This window comes from Meleagris gallopavo, chromosome 7, assembly GCF_905368555.1.
Source record: "Meleagris gallopavo chromosome 7, MGAL_WU_HG_1.1, whole genome shotgun sequence".
Classification (NCBI taxonomy): domain Eukaryota; kingdom Metazoa; phylum Chordata; class Aves; order Galliformes; family Phasianidae; genus Meleagris; species Meleagris gallopavo.
This window is the reverse complement of record NC_139410.1, coordinates 27774362-27792223: the sequence shown is the minus strand read 5'-3', so window position 1 is coordinate 27792223 and position 17862 is coordinate 27774362. Positions and strand designations below refer to the sequence as shown.

Below are 17862 nucleotides of genomic sequence, written 5' to 3'. Positions count from 1 at the left end.
CTTCTCACTGCAGGTTTGGACAACACACAGAGCTATGCAAATGGCCGGGGTGGAATTGTGGATTCCTTACCCAAGGGTAAAGAGGGCACCTAGCCCACAGAGGCAAGTGGAACAGCCCACACTGCTGAGGCTTACACACAGATGAACACGCTTTGCCACTGAATGATGGGAATCGAGATTACCTTTCTTTAGTTTGTGATCTTGTCCTTCATATAATCGCTCGTTGGAAATCTGGATTGCAATTGTAAATATGATGTGTGACAGTGGTTCTAGCTGTACTAACCACACAGCTGAATGCCAATATCCATTAGCAGGGCTCCCTATTTCCTCCGATGCCTCTGGGAGTGAAGTGTGGGGAAACCCCGCTGATAGACGACGCTGGGGTTGTCTACCAAAAATAAGGTCCAAAAAAACAAAATTTTCTTGGGTGTCGGGATATAACCCGCGGGATGGGCGGAGCGGGGCGGTTCCGCTCTCCCCGGCGGAGAAACGAAAACGAAAGCGGCTCGGCGGAGGGACAGAGCGCAGCCATGGCGGGGCCGCGGCCGGGCTCCTTCCCGCTGCTGGTGCGCGGGGATTGGGGCACCGCGGAGCCGCCGGCCGCGCTGCGCAAGAAGCTGCTGCTCTACTTCCAGAGCCCGAAGCGCTCGGGCGGCGGCGAGTGCGAGCTGCGAGGAGGACCCGGGCAGCTGCTCGTCTGCTTCGCCCAACCCGAAGGTGAGCCGGGACCGAAGGGGGGTTGTGGCCGTAGCGGTGCCGGCCGTGTGGCGGCAGCCCCCCACTGACGGGTGCGTTCTGTGTCCGCAGTGATGCGGCGGGTGCTGGACCGGCCGGCGCACGAACTCGAGTGGGGGCCCCGCGGGAAGCTGTCGCTGCTCGTCACCGCGCCGCCGCAGGAGGGCGCCCGTTCCCCGCAGCAGCCGCCCGCTGAGCCCGAGGCGCCAGGTAAGCGGCGGGGCAGGGGTCCTTCGGAGCTCGGTGCTGCGTGACGGACGCCTCTCGCCCGCCGCCCCCCTCTTTCCTTCCTCCTTGCCGGGGCTCCGCGAGCTCAGAGGGCGCTCCTACAGCCGCGTGGTTGGAAAAAAGGCAAAATATTTCAGCCAGTGACTTTGCCTGCGTGAAATAAAGCGAAATTCACGCTGCGCTAGCTCTGGAGTACGCGCACTGAGCTTTGTCTTCGTCACTTACGCAGCGGCTGAGCGTGCGCTGATATCTGCAGCTGACGAACCCGTGCCGTCTGTGCCCACCCTCGCGGAGCACGGTGCCGCCGCGGCCGCAGGAACGGGGCTGTCCCCGCAGCGCCCACCGCCTCAGGAAGCGCCTCCGGAGGTGCACGGTGAGTGCTAAGGATGCCCCTACGAGGACCTTCCCAGCTGCCACCAGCAGCACCTCTATCCCGCCTTGGTTTGTTATTTAGGGGAGGCCGAGCCACACAGATCACAGAGTTGCTTTCATCCTGACACAAACTTTTGATGTAATTTTGCCTCATTTGTGTTTCTTCTTCCATATGAGGAAAATATCTCATCTCAAAGTTTCCCACCCAGGGTGGGAAGAGGGAGAAAATGGCATTTTTCTTGTTTGCTTCCGCGCAGAGCTTGGTGCCCAAGAAGGCTCGCAATGGGAGCATCCATCAACTGAGAAAACCAAGCTGGTTGCGAAGCCTGGTGAGATGGAGACTGCCCCAGAACCGCGGCAAATGGAAAGCTCTGAAGTATCCCTTCCTCCCCCTTTAATTGTGCTTGAAAATGTACGGGAAACCATAAGCAGTTATATGTTAATCATGCTGGTGGAGAACATCAGTGACTTGTCAGAGGAAGATGGTGACTTCACTGTGGAAATGATACCTGAACTGCGGGCTGCTGTTGTTGCTTTTACTGGAAATGCTGGTAAGGAGGAATCTGGATTATGAGTGATTTTGAGTTTTTCTTGCCTTGCTGCTTTTGTGTTCGTTGGAGGGAGTCCGACTGGGAAGTGAACAATGTGTCCTCTCATGGGTTTAAGGAAAAGTCTCATATTGTTATAGACCCAGCCCTCATTTCAAAGGATGCAATCAATGAGGCCTTTTATCTGTAAGGTGTAAAGGCCAGTGAAAATCAAAATAATGAATAGAATATGGGTGGGGCTGAAAGTCAGCTGTGTACAAGCCATTAGAGGATACGGTGGGTCATAGAACAGATCAGTGATAAAGGTTCTACTTGCCAAAATGTGCTGTGTGTAATAAGTTTACATGGATTCAAGAGAAAACTGAACTGGTTAGGACAGAACCTTCTAAGGTTATTAAACAGCACATCAGTGCCGGGGAACCTACTGTACTAAAAATTGGTTGGAGGTATGGAGAGAATTAGGGAAGCAGTAGCATCTTAAAGGTGTTCCCCAGATGCCTGCTGTGGAATTAACACCACGTACTCACCTGATGCTGCAACACCAACTAGTTGTGGAGCAACTGCGTGCTCATCGTGATTTGTTATTGTGGATTTGTTTTCTTTTTTCTGCTTTATTGGTGATCGATGACGCAGGCATCATCCAGGTGATAGAGGGATTTGTCTGCTTCTGCTTCTCACCAGAGAGAAGCTGAGGAGGTGTCCTGGTTCCTGCCAAGACTTATGGGTGATGTTATTAATATGGGCTTCAGAAAGTGGTACAGTGAGACTCAGAAAAGCTGTAAGCCAGCACCATGGCTGCTGTTGATGTGGAGGAAACAGAGCTTTGTTTTCAGAAGAAACTGATTAAATTGACAGCAGGAAACTGATTGCATCTGTGACTGATGCTCTGCTTGAGCCCTTAGAAGAACACAAATATTTGGGTTGAGGAAAGGTCAGGGTGGAAAGAAAGAAGGAACATTTTTCTGAGGAGGAAAAACTGAATGTCTCTTTAGAAGGTAGGATGTGGTATGTGAGGATATGTGAGTCTAAATCAATTTTGTGGGAATGGCTGTAGTACTATAACAGGTAAGAATGGAGTTGCTCTGAAATCTTGAAGTTGTCAAAGAATTAGTAAGTGGCATAACTAACCAAATAAGCTTTTCATCTTTGAGAAGCCCATAGAGTTTTCTGTTGTAGAAGATAGAAAGGATTTGCTTGTTTTCCTGGCCCAGTCCCAAATTTTTGGTGTAGCCTTGAGGAAATATGTGGATCCTTTAAACACTTAGATATGTGTTTGCCTGACAGACCTAAAAGCGGCTAGCCTGGTTTTTAGAATTATGATAACAGGGTGAGAAATAGCAAAAACATAGAACAAATTTATCATAACACTGAAAGACCCCGTATTTAAACCCAACTTCCTTCTGACTGTGTAGTAATGAATTTGAATTTTATTTTCTTTTGGGGTTGAAAAGATCAAGTGCTACTGAACAAAGTCTGAGAGAACTTCTGGCGATGGTAGATGTACCTCAGTAATTGTGACCAACCATTTGGTGAATGATAGATAACAAAAATTGTTACCTATCCACACGCTGGATGTGGCAAGATGTAGCTGTATGGGCACCACTGTGTTGACAAATGGCTCGTAATACAGTGACAGCCCATTTATATCATAGCAGAAGATGAGCGGCTGGTTCAATCTTGGGTTGGTTTTTCCTTTGTTTCTCTTTCTAGCTGCAGCGGACATCGTTAAGAAGCTAAATCGAAGCGAAAGAGCAAATAAGCAAAACTTAACTGCACGTCTCCTCGAGTTAACAAACTGTATTAGAGCTGAAAATATACCACCTAACACACCCAATGACTATATATCTATCTACTTTGAGAACAAGAAGAATGGAGGTGCGCAAGTGGTAGACGTTCTTCAACTGTGTGATGAAGGTGCAGCTATCATTACATTCAAGAACCATCAAGGTAATGCGGAAATGTGCAGCCCTTGTTTCTTTGTGGTCCTTTCACTTAAAGACCCAAGTGTGGGTTTTCTGAAGAAAAGGCTGCTTTGCTCTGGTGGACCAGCATAGAGGAGCTGTGACTTGATAAAATGAGTAGTAGCCCAGGCAACTGATTTAGGCAGTTTGAGTAGAGTACAACAGGGATGGGGACAGAGGCAGTGCTGTGCTGTACATATTTTATCCTGGAGATAGGCAGTGTTAGTTCTTAGCTGCCTCTTCCTAATTTAGCTTTTGGTATTTGAAACTAGGAACTCTTCAATAATTTGGAGTTACTGCTGTCTGAAAAGGGGAGAGGATTCACATAAAAATCTTCTTGCATGTAGACATTATATTAAGCAAATATTTGTAAAGATCTTTGGGTTTACATGTTGGCAATAATAATGTTTTGTTTGTTTTAGATGTAAACAGTGTCTTGTCAAAGCAGCACTCGCTCAACAAAAGACCGATATCTGTCTATCCTTACTATGTCTCCCTGGGAACAGCTCTATACGGAAAGGAAGGGCCACAAATAAAGAAACCAGATCCAGTTACAATGCCACTGGACCCCTATATCTGGCAGTTCTTACGGAGAAAAAATAGCCTAATCGAAGCGATACGTTCTGAGATGGCAAATTGTCATTGTGAGATAACATGGCCTAAAGGCAACTGCGCAGAGCCAAAAGTTATTCTGCATCCTTCAGCTGCTTTGTCTGAGAGGAAGAGATCAGTGGTTCAATTGATCAGGACATGGAATGCAGTGGCTTCCACAACATTTTCATATAGCATATCAAAGTACAAAGTAGAGAAGCTTAAAGTAAGCGCAGAGGTGTGGGAAGTCATTAGAACCAGTATTAACCACAACGAACTTTTGATGATCTCATTTCTTTCCAAGGATTTACTTGTTGTAGTAGGCCACAAAGACATTCTGAAGAATGTTGTCCAAGAACTGAATTTGCAGATAGAAAAAGTCACCAGAGAAATTGAAAGAGAAAAGCAAACAACTGAAGAAATAGTGATTCTGAGTCCAGGGGATTTTGCAATTTTGCAGAACGTCGGTCTTGAAGAAAGAATTCGCATGGAATTCCCAACTCTGCAGCTAACTTACGATCATTTGCAGAAGATAATTAACCTGTATGGACTGCGTGAGGAAGTTTATAAAGTGAAAGGGGAGATACTGGTTAATATGCAAAAAATGACAAAGAAAACCGTTACTCTCCACCCTTTTGTTTTCCAGTTTTTACAACGTATTGATAACGAAACCCTGTCACAGAGCCTGTTTTTGTCAAAACACATTAGTGCCTTTTATGAGCTTGGCCCAGATGCTGTCCTTCTGAAAGGAAATGATGACGAAACTCTCCTAAAAGCAGAAGAAGAGCTAAAGAAGGAACTGGACTACAAAAGCATTACTTTAGAAGATGAGTCCATTCTCCAGAAGGAGGAATGGACAACGCTCACTGAGGAGAACTGCTGTAATGCAGCTGTAACAGTCACTCAGAAAGAGGGTGAGATCATTGTTGCTGGTTTTTCTCAAGCAGTAGCGAAAGCCTTCGAAGAGCTTTTTAACTTTGTAGATGAGAACACGCAAGTACAAAAAGTCATCGGAGGAAAGCCCACCGTAGTCCTAATGTACATCGAGAAAGAGAGGGCCTCCGTCTTGGATGACTTAAAGAATAAAGGTGTGAAAATTGACTTTAGTAAAGTTATATCCTTGAGCGGACCGAGAAGAGAGGTGCTGAAGGGAACTACCCTAATTGAGCAAATGCTGTCCGGGCTACATTACAAGCGTGTGGTAATTAGTGAGCCAGGAGCCAGGTCGTATTTAAAAGAAAGAGAACGCTTTTTGGCTGCCAGTGTGAAACATGAGTGTAACTGTCTAATCAGACTGGAAGAGCAGTCAGAAGAGTATATGGAAGAACAACAAGTACACAGTAACATAGGCAAGCGCTATACACAGATGACCGTGCAGGGAGTTCTAATAGCGGTTTATAAAGCCGACTTGTGCACTCATCGTGTTGATGTTGTGGTGAATGCATCAAATGAAGACTTGAAACACATTGGTGGCCTCGCTTGGGCACTGCTCCAAGCAGCTGGTCCAGAGCTGCAGGCTGAGTGTGACGAGGTGGTGAGGAAGAGCGGGCGTCTGCAGGCCGGCTGTGCGGTGATCACGGGAGCGGGGAAGCTCCCCTGCAAACAGGTCATCCATGCTGTTGGGCCCCGGTGGAAGGAGCAGGATGCAGAAAAGTGTATGCACTTGCTGAAAAAGACCATTAAGATGAGCCTGCAGCTGGCTGAAACATACAATCATCTCTCCATAGCTTTCCCTTCTGTCAGCGGAGGGATTTTTGGCTTCCCGCTGCACAAGTGCGTAAATGCAATTGTGTCAGCCATCAAGAAAACCCTGGAAGAATTCAACGGGGGAAGCAGCTTGAAGGAGATTCATCTTGTGGATATCATAGAGGATAACGTTCAGGCTTTCATCAAGGCATTGAAAGAAGTGTTTTCAGATGATGTACCTCTTAACAACTCGGTGCAATCTCTTAACACTCAGACCAGTGTTGTTCGTCAGCCTAGCAAAAGGACAGCTTCTCAAAGTGGCATGAACTTTGCATTAGTAACAACTGAGGAAGGTCTTGACGTCATGCTGAAAAAAGGAAGCATTGAAGATGTCACAGTAAGTGTTTTGAGTGGCTGTTTGTCCGGGCTGAAGTGAAGCACATTTTTTTTAAATGTGAAAAGGGGAAAAAACAGAAACAAAACTTTAAAAAGAAAATCCAGCAAACAAAATCCCTGTGTCCGTCATCTGGACGTCCTGATTGCAAGAATGCAGCTGAAATATGGAGCTTGTGCAGAGACAAAAGCAGGCGCCCAGTGCCAGTTAAAGAGCAGCTTGGCTCCCATAGCAGCACAGCTGATCCGTGCTTGTACTGCTGAGTCCTTGGCCCAAAGCTGCCTGGCTCGCCCTGTGCCTGTAGGGTACTGACCTGGGGAATGGGGAATGCAGAATTTTAACTTTTTTTTCTATCAGTTTGAAATTATTCCTCTGTAAACTCAAATTCTATACTGCTTCAAGCAGGCTCAAGGTACTAGAACTAAGCATATGACTTGTCTATTTTATTCCAAAGCCTTGTTAACTCCAAAAAGTTCTAGCTGCCCTAGAACTTTACTTGCAAATCAGCAGATAGGCTCTATTTGATGAATCGATGCAAACCTTTAAAGTCTTTACTTAAAACTGGAGCTCTTGCTTGTGTGTTTTTCAGACAGATGGTGTTGTCATCAGTGTTGGTGGAGATCTACAGCTTGAGAAAGGACAACTCGCCAAAGCTTTGCTAAGCAAAGCAGGGCCAAGGCTTCAGGCAGATTTAAATGACGAAGGCCTGGGAAAATCCCCTGGTGACGGATCTGTGTTCACAACAAAAGGTTACGATCTGAGTTGCAGTTATGTGTTTCATGCTGTCGCACCTAGATGGTCGGAGGGAAGTGAATCTGCAGTGAAGGTACAGGAGTTTTTATTTACTTAAACTCTTAATTTGCATGGGCTTTATGGAAAATTTAATGCAACTTCTTTGAAATGAGGGAGGCTATCCTAGGATATGAGTGAGTTCGGGCTATTTATTTAGCTGTGTTGCTCACACCTTGTTGACTGTCATATTCTTTCTGATGTGCATAATTCCATGCTAAGAGATAGTACTTTCCCTTTTAGCTGAATTGCACATTCCAGAAAAACTAACTTTCAGTAATGGAAAAAATAATTGTGCTTTACAGATCTTGGGCAGGATCGTCACAAAATGCCTGCAATCTGCTGAGGAACTATCTTTAAAGTCCATTACTTTCCCAGCAATTGGAACAGGAATCTTAGGTTTCCCAGGTTCTGTTGTTGCTAAATTGCTGTTTGACCAGGTGTATGAATTCAGTAGTAAAAAGAAAACCAATTCTCTTCGGGAAGTTCACTTTCTGTTGCATCCAAAAGACGTAAATAACCTTCAGGTGAGTTACCATGCTTTTCTCTCTCAATTACATGCTATTCTGTTTGGACCTATCTCGTGGTATGTGGCTATGTGTTGTTTTCCAGAGAATCTGCAGGCTGCTCGTTACCATATAAAGCATAGAGCAGTTTGCTGACAGTCTCTTTTGCACGTAGCTTGTCCTGTACAGCCCTGCTTGCTTCCTGTCCTTTTCTATTCCCTGGCAATAATGCAGATGAAAGTGTAATTACTCCTTTTATCTTATGAACTTGCTTGATTCTTCATTACATAGGGCTCACCTACAGACAGACTTGCTGCAACTTCTGCATAGATGTCATCACTCTTGGAAAAGGAATACTTTCCATGGGTTTAGATGAAGTCTAAGAAGAATAATTATGTTAGGATTGCATGCTGGTAAAATTGTCCAGTGGAAAACAAACCAGTGTTCTGCATCCCACTTCTTTTCAGTGTCACATTAGAACAAGTTTCTATGCTTTTACTCAAGTTACTGCAAGGGTTGACTGTAGTTTCCTTTTCTAGGCATTTTCAAATGAATTTGAGAGACGATGTGGCAATGATGTAGATGAGGCTAGCGAAAGCACGGGTAAGTATATTATTATTATTATTATTATTACTGGCTTTTAAATTTTCCAGGTAGCGTATTCATGACAGATATATAGATATGTGGTGAACATGCTATTCCCAAAGTCCAAGTGCATGTTGTAGAGGCAGTATGTAGTATTTTCAGGATGAGCATAATGTCTGAAACGGTGCTGGAGATGCTAAGGAAGAAACATTCTTGTGATTCATTATCTGGATGTAGTGTACACACAGTAAGGATAGCAGAAGGCACAAGTGAGGTTCTTTTCTTCTCCTGCTGCAGTCTTCCCTTTTCTTCTGGGAAGAACTAGTCAGTTCCTGGTTATGTATCTTAATGGGGCCTCTTTGGAATGCTCTCAAAGCTACGTTCAGATCGACAGCAAAACTAACCTGAAATGTCTTCAGTGCTGTCCAGTCTAATGGGACTGCAGAGTGTGGAAAATGAGTATTTGTTGAAAACTCGATCAAGTTTTTAGAAATGATGCATAGACAAAAAGTTACTGTCATGTGGTAGAGAACCTGCCCAAAAACTCCCTTTGAGACAAGAGCAAAGGAGTGAGATTTCTATAGCAGGAATGTAGTAAAACATGTTTGATTTTTTCCTACTATTTCAGCATAAATAGCAATGATGGGAGTAAGTGAATGTTGGTCTGAGACTCCCATGAGAAGGAATAATTTTCAGTTACTGATGTGGGCAGTGTTCTCACTGGTAGAGTCCAGAGATGAACTGTGGTCTCTGCAGGCATTGTACCCATAAGTGCTCCTCTGCTCAGTGTCTGTATTTCTGTCCTGCAGCTTTCTTTGGTCCCATTTCGAACCCAGCACAGGATGTATATGAAATGACAATTGGCTCCATCAAGTTCCAGGTGGCCGCTGGTGATATTACCAAGGAAACTGGAGATGTCATTGTAAACATATCAAACAAATCTTTCAACCTCAAAACAGGTACTTCAGTTGGTGTTATGTGTGGATATAGTGTATGTGATTGGGAGGGATAGATAAGATGAGTGGGAAGCTTTCTTGTTATTTTGAGCTACTGGATAATGGGTTTTAAGACTTGCAGAAAAGTGAAATTAATAACTTTAATTTTTCAATAGAATCTTTTCACAGAACATCCCTTAGATTAAAAAAGATTAACCTTATGGTGGTTTTTACCTCAGTGAAACTTTTTAGGTTTCTCAAGACGTCTTTTTTTTTTTTTTTTATTTGAAAAGCATAAGCCTAAAATTTAAACAATGCTATCTAATTATAACCTGTGCTTTTACCAAAAATGAGCGAGTATGGAGTATCTGATTCTGCCTTAAGCAAGACTTCAATAGAATTAATAGTAGTAACTGTGGAATCATATTCTTCTTCTCATTTAAGGTGTCTCTAAAGCAATTTTGGAAGGTGCTGGGAAAGAGGTTGAGGATGAATGTGCTGAACTAGGTATGGTGCAACTTTTCTGTCCTTTCTGAAGGCTCGCTTGCATGACAGGGAGTTGGTTGGAATTCTTTCTCAGTGCCTGCTGTACACCTATCTGTCTTATGCACCGTGTCACATCAACTAGTCTTTAATCAGTTAATGTGATATATGTAAAACATCTAACAAGGAAAGGAAGAGGTATTTTCAAGGCAAAAGAGCATCTAAACCTTGGTAAAGGAAGGACAAGATCTACCTATGATTGCATCCGCTAATTCCAGTAAAGCTTCTGAGTGATATAGACAAGTCCACGGAGAAGACAGGCGTGAGTTGGGGATGATGTTAGCGCAGAACTCGTACTAGAGAAGCTATGTTTCATTGGGAGTAACTCTCTGCCTGCAACTTCTTTTCTTATCCCTAAGTGAAAAAATGTTTGCCGTTGTCTTCAGTAGCAACCCACTACTGTACCCTCTGCATGACTAAGAGGGAAAATCTTTGCATCTGGGTTCCTGCCTTAAAAGAGGCATTTGTAGACGAAATTGAGCTAGTGGACGGCAAATGCAATGAATGGAGTGTAAGAATGGAAAAGTATTTGGCTTAAAAGCCTGTTTGCAAGCTTCCCTTATTTTGATAACAGAAGTGAGAAAGTCTCTCTTGTGGAGGTCAGCTCACAAGACCAATGAAAGGAAAGAATTACATGGAGGAGATGAGCCGTCTCATGTAAAGGCCGACTGCAGTACTTAGTCTGCATGAAGTTTCCTACAGCTGCAGAGCAAACTTGGAAAAGAAAGGCACACAAAACTTTATTTGACAAGCAAGGCAAATAATTCTTAATCATAAAATGAATCCCAGGAAGTAAAAATAAAGAGAAGGGGTATTTATCAGCATGTGGAAAGAGACTTGGAGCTTATCCTTGGATGTTCTTGTCATCGTTTCTTATCTCCCAATGACAATTACTACATATATATGTTGTAAATAAGTGTTGATTGTTTATTTACTTCTGCTTACGTTTCAGCCTCGCAGCCTAATGATGGCTATATAACCACAAAAGCAGGAAGCTTGCCGTGCAAAAAAATAATCCATTTTGTCGCTCAAGATGATGTTAAAGTGCCAGTCTCCAAAGTGCTTCAGGAATGTGAATTACAGCAGTGCACCTCTGTTACCTTTCCAGCGATTGGAACAGGTTTGTCTCTTCTTTTTGAACTGGTTCAGTACATGAGATCTGCAGAATTGCAGAGCTGAAACAATTAGCTTGTCTGGAAGGGTAGTTCTTTTCAGAAACTGCAAACTTCAAAACCGTCACTGGAAACTTATGAAGAGACTGGAAAACTTCATCTTTACGGTTAGATAGTAGGTAATGAGTATAAGTGCTCTAAAGCCGACTCTTTCTTGATAATAGGGGTTCAAATTTATTTATAATATATGCATATGTTTATGGAGAACCATAAATGTTTGTTACCACAGCATGGTATGTGAAGCAACTCATTGGTTAAACCCAGGGAGCTAATTCTCTGTTGGTAAAATCAGTAGGTGGTGGAATTCTGTCTAGCAGACACACAAGCGGGTATGACAGGGATGAAATGTGAACACATCAAAAATGTCAGATTAGCCATTTTTGCTTCCATGTTTTTTCATTAGATCAGGAAAATTCCTTATAGTAAGAGAACTCAGATTTAGAGTTTCAACACGAAGAGACCTCTTGCATGAATAAAACTAGAGTTGTTTTAGGAGTAAAGAGTTCCCTAGTGGCCTATTGAGAGCCAGTCCTGTGGCTTGTCAGGTAGGTACCCAGGCCATATCATCAACATCATTATCTTATCAGTTGCTGTGTCAGCAAAAGTAAGCTTCCATTTCTAAATTGCCAACCTGAAATTAGTTGAGTTACTTGTGACCCATGTGATTACGGGAATGATCGTAACTATTCTGTTAAAGATGTTATAATCCTTTTCAAGGCTAACTATTTGCAACTTGTTCCAGGTCAGGCAGGCCGTTTTCCAGATACAGTAGCCGATGAGATGATGGATGCAATAACTGAGTTTGCAAGGATGAACTCTACTCCATCTGTGAAAACTATTAAAATTGTCATTTTTCAGCCACATCTGCTGGACGTGTTCCATACAAGCATGAAAAAAAGAGAAAATCCTGGTAAAACAAAATCAAAATCACTTATTTCCAAGATGGCATGTAAGTAGATATCACTTTTAAATAGGGGCAATAAATCAAACCATTTTATACTATACATTCTCAGCTAGTGCTACTTACAGCGTTTGCGTCTCTCATTGTAGCATTCCTGATCCGTGAGAAACATCCTCCGAAGGAAAAACGCAAAGCAGTTTTGGAAAATAAAGTTGATCAGGCTGTTGTTCAGATTTGCGGTGAAAACGAGAAACAAGTGGAAGAAGCGGAAACCCTGCTGAAAAGTACAATTCTGAAGGAACAGTTTCAAAGAGAAATCAAGGATGACTCCATCTTGGATTTTGATGAGGCAGAGAATGAGGAACTGCGTGACCTACAAAAGAGATTAAATATTGCTCTGTTCTTGGGAGACAACTTTATTCGAATTACAGGATTTAGCAAAGATGTCTGGTTTGCTTACTCAAGTATCCAAGACATGATCCACAGGGTTAAAACTGCTAAATATGAAGCAATCAAGGCAGAACTTTATCAAAACTTAATTGAGTGGAAATATTTGGAAAAAGATTCCTACGTGTCCTTTGACAGTATGACAAATATGCGCTTGGAAAATGCTTTTATAAGAAAGCAGAAAGATGTTTCAGTCGTCATTAACAAGAAAAAGTACATGGTGAATATGGAAGGTAGATATGCTACAGATGGGGAAGGACAACGTATAACACTTACACGTACTGATAAATCTGCAGGTTAGTAAAAGCATCTTGATGAGTTGGGTTGATATTCACACACGAAGGTAGGTTGCATCTAGCTGAGTCAGAGTAAGAAATAGGAAGAATCTGTAGAATATTGTGAGATGCTTTTTGTCCATTTCTGGAAAAGGTGTTAGGGTGGAAAAGGCCGATAAAAGAATTGTGCAGTTATTTAAAACTGTTGGAAATAGAGATAACGCATTCAGAGGTTCTTAACAGGCTTACTAGCAATGATTAGACATGCTTGTAGCAGTTATCGTTCTAAACCATTTGTATTCTCAAGACGGGCCCTCTTCTATTTATTTCAGTGATTTCCATCACAAAGAACTATCTTTCTCCTGTCCTTACAGACTCTTCCTGGTAGATTACTTTTCTTCACCCTGCTGTCATCCAGTTTTACTGGGGCTCATTTTATTTCTTAATGGGATCAATTTATTTTCCATTTAACACTTGGAAACAGAAGTCAACAGATTTAAGTAGTTGTGCACCTCTCAGTGCCTCACATATTCTGTCAGATGTTTGTTTATTTTTGCTTTATTACTGAAAAAGGTGTTGCTTTTAAGAAGGTGACACCCTCTTGATTTGACAGAACCTAACATGCTAGATGTGCTTAGTGAGTGGGTCAGCCGTTGTTAGTGTTCAACAACAGAGCTCAATATGAAATAAGAGGAAGGAATACCTCTGCTTTTCATGCGAAGAGTACATTATTGGAGCTCCAAACTTCATCTTCCTTTTTCAGATGCTTTGCTCCTAGTTGTTCAGAATTAAGTGTCTGTCCCCTCCCCAATGTGGGCAGAAGACAAATAAAGACGTTGCTCCTTCTTCAGTGGTGAAGGAGAACAGATTTGTCTAAGAGCTACCCGTTCCAAGACATCAGCTGTCAGTGCAATGACATCATAAACTAAAGCATCTTACTCTTCTGGGTTTTGTTTGGGTCGTTGGTTGGTTTTGTTTCTTTGTTTTTGAAAGACAGGCTCTTGGCTGACAGTAAGTGAACAGGCAATAATGATGAACTGTAATAAGTGTAGGCTTTCAGAGGAGTTTGTAGCAGGGCGTATTTCACTTTAAGCAGTGGGTTTGGGTAAATGATTGATGTGCTTCTTCTGCAGATCAGGAATCAACAGCACTCCCCGAAACATGGGACGATATGCAAAATCAGCAGCTCAAAATAGTGGAATTGAAACCATATACAAAAGACTACAAACACGTGAAGGAAAGGTTTCTGAAGACCTCTCCGTCACTAAATCTAAAAATCGAAAAGGTAAAAGCATGTAATCATTTCTAAGCATAAATATAGCTAATGAATAATGACTAGTAAACAGTGGAAAAAATAAATTCCATTGGAATTTGTTGGACAAGTCTTTATAGCAAAAGAAAGGGACACAGTTTTTATCTGCTTTCCTAATTGACTTAAAGTGTGTGTGTGTGTGTGTGTGTGTGTATTTAAGTAACTATCTGAAAAGATTGCACAAAACCATCAATAACCACACAGTTGTTCAGTCCCTGTAATCCTTGTGACCTTCAAACCTGGTGTAAAATATCTCTGCTCCCAACAGGAAACTACTTATGAAATCAAGGTTTATAATGCTGGGAAAATGCAGAATATGGCAATTTTAGTTAAGGTGCCTATGTGTATTGTCTCTGTTCATGTAGCTGCTATGCATTTTTCTCTTCTGCTTATTCATAGAATGGCTTGGGTTGGAAAGGGCATGTAAGACCATTTAGTTCCAACCCCTCTGCAGTGGGAAGGGCCACAGAATCAGATACTGGATCAGATAGCAAAACTCAGCAAGCAGAGGGGATTCACTATCCAGAAACAAATGTAAAGCAACTTGAGAGTGAAGGTTGTTACTACTGATGTCTTCATGAATATTTGTTGTTTCAGTACTACGGACTGCTCACTTCTGGCGGTATAGAAGCGTATACCAGATCGCTTGCTAACATGTCACTCCTCAATGGAGTAGCTCTGATTTGAGATGGTTTGGTTATATGAGGCCAATTTTGATGTCATCTAGTTCCCCAGTAAATTTTTTGGGCTCAAGCTGTGAGTTTCAAGCATTAGCTACTCCTGGAGTGCCAGGGGAGTAAGTACGCCTGCGTGTAAGGGTCTTTTCTGCAGAACAGCCAACTGCTTAACAGTCAAGTTGCATGAGAATTTATTTAGGCTGTTCCCCCAAGGAGCAGGAGATTAGTGACAGCAATGGGTTCTGCTGTTTGCCGTGCTGAAGTCTGGAGCCACGTGCCCAACGTATTTTATAGTCTAGTATCCATGTGTTGTAGGTGGGAGGAGAATCTTGGAGCGCCGAGTGGTTGATACACTGATGTTTTTCATAACAAGAAAAAATGAATGTCTTCTTTTCAAACTTGGCAGATCGAAAGGGTACAGAACCCATCTTTGTGGAAAGTCTACCAAATAAAAAAGTGTCAAATGGATGACAAAAACGGCAACAACAATAATGAGAAGTTTCTGTTCCATGGGACAAGTGCACAGTCGTTAACCTTCATTAACAACTATGGATTTAACCGCAGCTATGCTGGAATGCACGGTAATGTGAATTTCAGAACTACTCATTTTCCTGGATGGGGCTAGGAATAATTTGCCACGCTACCTGTGTAGTGCTGACATGTACGCAAAACTGTTTGATTTGTTAAATCTCTCTGTTGCAAATAAAAAACAAAATTGCCACCTCCAGAGCTTGTGAATATCTTGAGAGTGGTTGCTATTAATTAATTGTTTTTGTTGTTTTTGGTCTACAGCTGCACAGTTTGGAAATGGAACTTACTTTGCTGTTAATGCCAGCTATTCTGCTAATGACACCTACTCCAAACCAGATGCAAATGGGAAGAAGCACATGTACCTGGCTCGAGTCCTTGTTGGACAGTATTCCCAGGGGACACAAGGAGCAATTACTCCAGCAGCAAAGAGTGTTGGCAACAGTGTGGATCTGTTTGACAGTTCAACTGATAATGTGAACAATCCATCCATGTTTATCATATTTAGTGATATTCAAGCTTACCCGGAGTACCTCATCACTTTCACTAGATGAGCATTTTGATTGCAGCCATGATTGCATGTCTCTTAGCTTTTATTTTATAAATCAGTCCTACAGATCAACCAAATATGCAGCAAAAACTATTTATAGTTCTATCAAATTAATTTCTAAAGGCCTTTTTTAGTTTAAGCAGCCTCTGGTTCTTTTTGATATCGTGAACATAGACTAATGTTTTTCCTCTCAGAGTAGTAGCTGAATGCATTTAAGACAAGTGTAATCTGGCAGGTAATGTAACAGCAGTTTTCAGTAGCTGTCCCACGCCTCCCCTATCGTGTTCCTCCATGCTGTGTTCCGGCCATCCTAGCTGCAGCAGTGCGGGTGGGAGAGAGTGCAAGACTGAGTGCTTGGTCTCACATTTCTGAAAGAGTGAGAAGCTGTCATCAGTTGCGATGCAGACTGTCATTCACAGTTCTCAATAAATGAACTATCTGTACTTAATGGCCTGTGTTTGTCTGACATGATCTGCGGGCATTTAGCATTTGTTTTGAAGGGTCAGTTACTGAGTGCTTGGAGACTGACATCTCTAATGTGGGTTTACTTTTAATACAATGGATAGGTCAGTAAGAGGTTCTGTCAATGTGACCTAACTTGCTAGCAGCAGTTAATGCCTGAGGTACCTAGGTATAGCCTAAGAGAGCCAGGAGAGTGGAAGTTGGGAAGATCTTATGTTGTTATGCACCAGCTGTAGTGGCATTCCTCTGATCTTAAGCAGGAAAGAACAGGGCAAAGTGGGTTTTTTTGGGGGGGGTTGGGATCTTTTTTAAGGCCATTTTTTATTTTTCTAAGGCCAATTAATTCCTCCTATATTGTTATGTTGGCCCACGATATCAGAGGTGGATGTCAGTGGTATGGCAGTAGAGGCTGAACCTTCCATCAGTTTTCTGTTACGCTTTGTTGCTGTGTGACAGATGGCAGCAGAGGAGCAGTTTGACATGGAAGTGTGGAGTTTAATTCTTCTACATGGTGAAAATGCAGAGCTAATGGTAGTGGCTATGTTGAACAACAGTCCTTTGCAGCTGAAAACTTGCTCTATCCACTAGTGTTAGTTGGCTCTTTGCATCTGTTGTAGTTTCCTTGGAAATAAATAGGTATTACTTTTGGAGCAACCTACATATCAGCTTGCTACTAGCTGAATATACTACACTAACATTGTTTTCATGTATCCCGTGCAATCCTTTTAAAATGAAACTTCATCGATGGTTCTGAAAGCAAATAGCTTTTTCCACCCTTATTAAGCGTGTGTTATGCAGAGAGAAAACTAAGCAAAAACCCAGCTGGAACTTAATCTGTCCACAGTTGTAGCTTACTAACCTGCCTCAATTGTCAACTGGCACATCTTCTCACAGGGCACAATTATTTTGGCACGCTACAAGCAAGCTAGACAAATATTTTGGAGATGGGGGTGTTCAAACATTTCCCTTTGGGTCTCTTCAAAAGTTCTCGCTAACACCTCATCTGTAAGCTTCAGAACTGATTTGTCTTACTGTGCTTGTTAGCAGAACGTATCTGACTTTTGGGGGGCAGAAAGCGGACGCCTTTCATGACTAGACTGATTTTGGTGAACCAGAAACGTGGGCAATTGCAATGGTGTAGGGGCTTGTTTATTTTTGAACGCTACATTCAAGTTACTCTTGTAACTTCTCTCCACACTGTTAGACAGCAAGAGGTTATTTCTTTCCTTGTAAAAGGGGAAGACTACACCCTTCTGCACAACACCCTCTTGGAACAGGCAATATTGTTTTGTTCAGCAAATAAGAAAAAATTAGAAGTACCTGTGCAGCTGCTTGTTCCTGCTTAAATTAAATAACGGAGAGGGCAGAAGAGAGTCAGTCTCAGATGGTGCTGCGTAGGGAAAAGCATTCTGCTGCATTACAGGTGTGCTTTTAATTAACTTTTGTCTGAATGATTGTAATTAACTAAAGATTTTACCACAGATGCTCCTGGAATAATTACTTTCTACTTTCTTGCGCAGTGCACATTTTAGGAATTGGGCGTGGAGACTATTTCTCCCTTCATATACTTTCTCAATGATTTTAAAATTTCTTGCTCTTTAATGGTTTTACTATCGAGATGTTCTTAATGCTTTTCTTTTTCAGATTCCTACTGGGTTTTCCAGG

At 42.4% G+C, this 17862-nt stretch overlaps 1 protein-coding gene across 2 annotated transcripts; it reads left to right on the top strand.

Moving 5' to 3' along the window:
* Positions 1–467: 467 nt before the first annotated feature.
* Positions 468–16183, top strand: LOC104911801 (protein mono-ADP-ribosyltransferase PARP14-like). Of its 2 annotated transcripts, none has more exons than XM_085227905.1 (17): positions 468–717; positions 808–945; positions 1193–1336; positions 1593–1886; positions 3594–3830; positions 4267–6518; positions 7105–7341; positions 7610–7831; positions 8350–8413; positions 9205–9354; positions 9775–9837; positions 10826–10993; positions 11788–11994; positions 12096–12689; positions 13802–13953; positions 15064–15238; positions 15450–16183. In XM_085227905.1, the coding sequence occupies exons 1-17, from the start codon at positions 531–533 to the stop codon at positions 15737–15739; spliced, it is 5574 nt and encodes a 1857-aa protein (XP_085084031.1). In that variant the 5' UTR covers positions 468–530; the 3' UTR covers positions 15740–16183. The 2 variants fall into 2 exon arrangements, with proteins under 2 accessions (XP_085084031.1, XP_085084030.1); XM_085227904.1 differs by having other exon boundaries at positions 12075–12689.
* Positions 16184–17862: the final 1679 nt, after the last annotated feature.

Coding starts and splice junctions, on each gene's coding strand:
- LOC104911801 (XM_085227904.1), top strand. CDS start 531: ATGGCGGGGCCGCGGCCGGGCTCCTTCCCGCTGCTGGTGCGCGGGGAT. Junction 8,414..9,204: donor TGAGGCTAGCGAAAGCACGG/GTAAGTATATTA, acceptor TCTGTCCTGCAG/CTTTCTTTGGTCCCATTTCG. Junction 9,838..10,825: donor GGATGAATGTGCTGAACTAG/GTATGGTGCAAC, acceptor CTTACGTTTCAG/CCTCGCAGCCTAATGATGGC.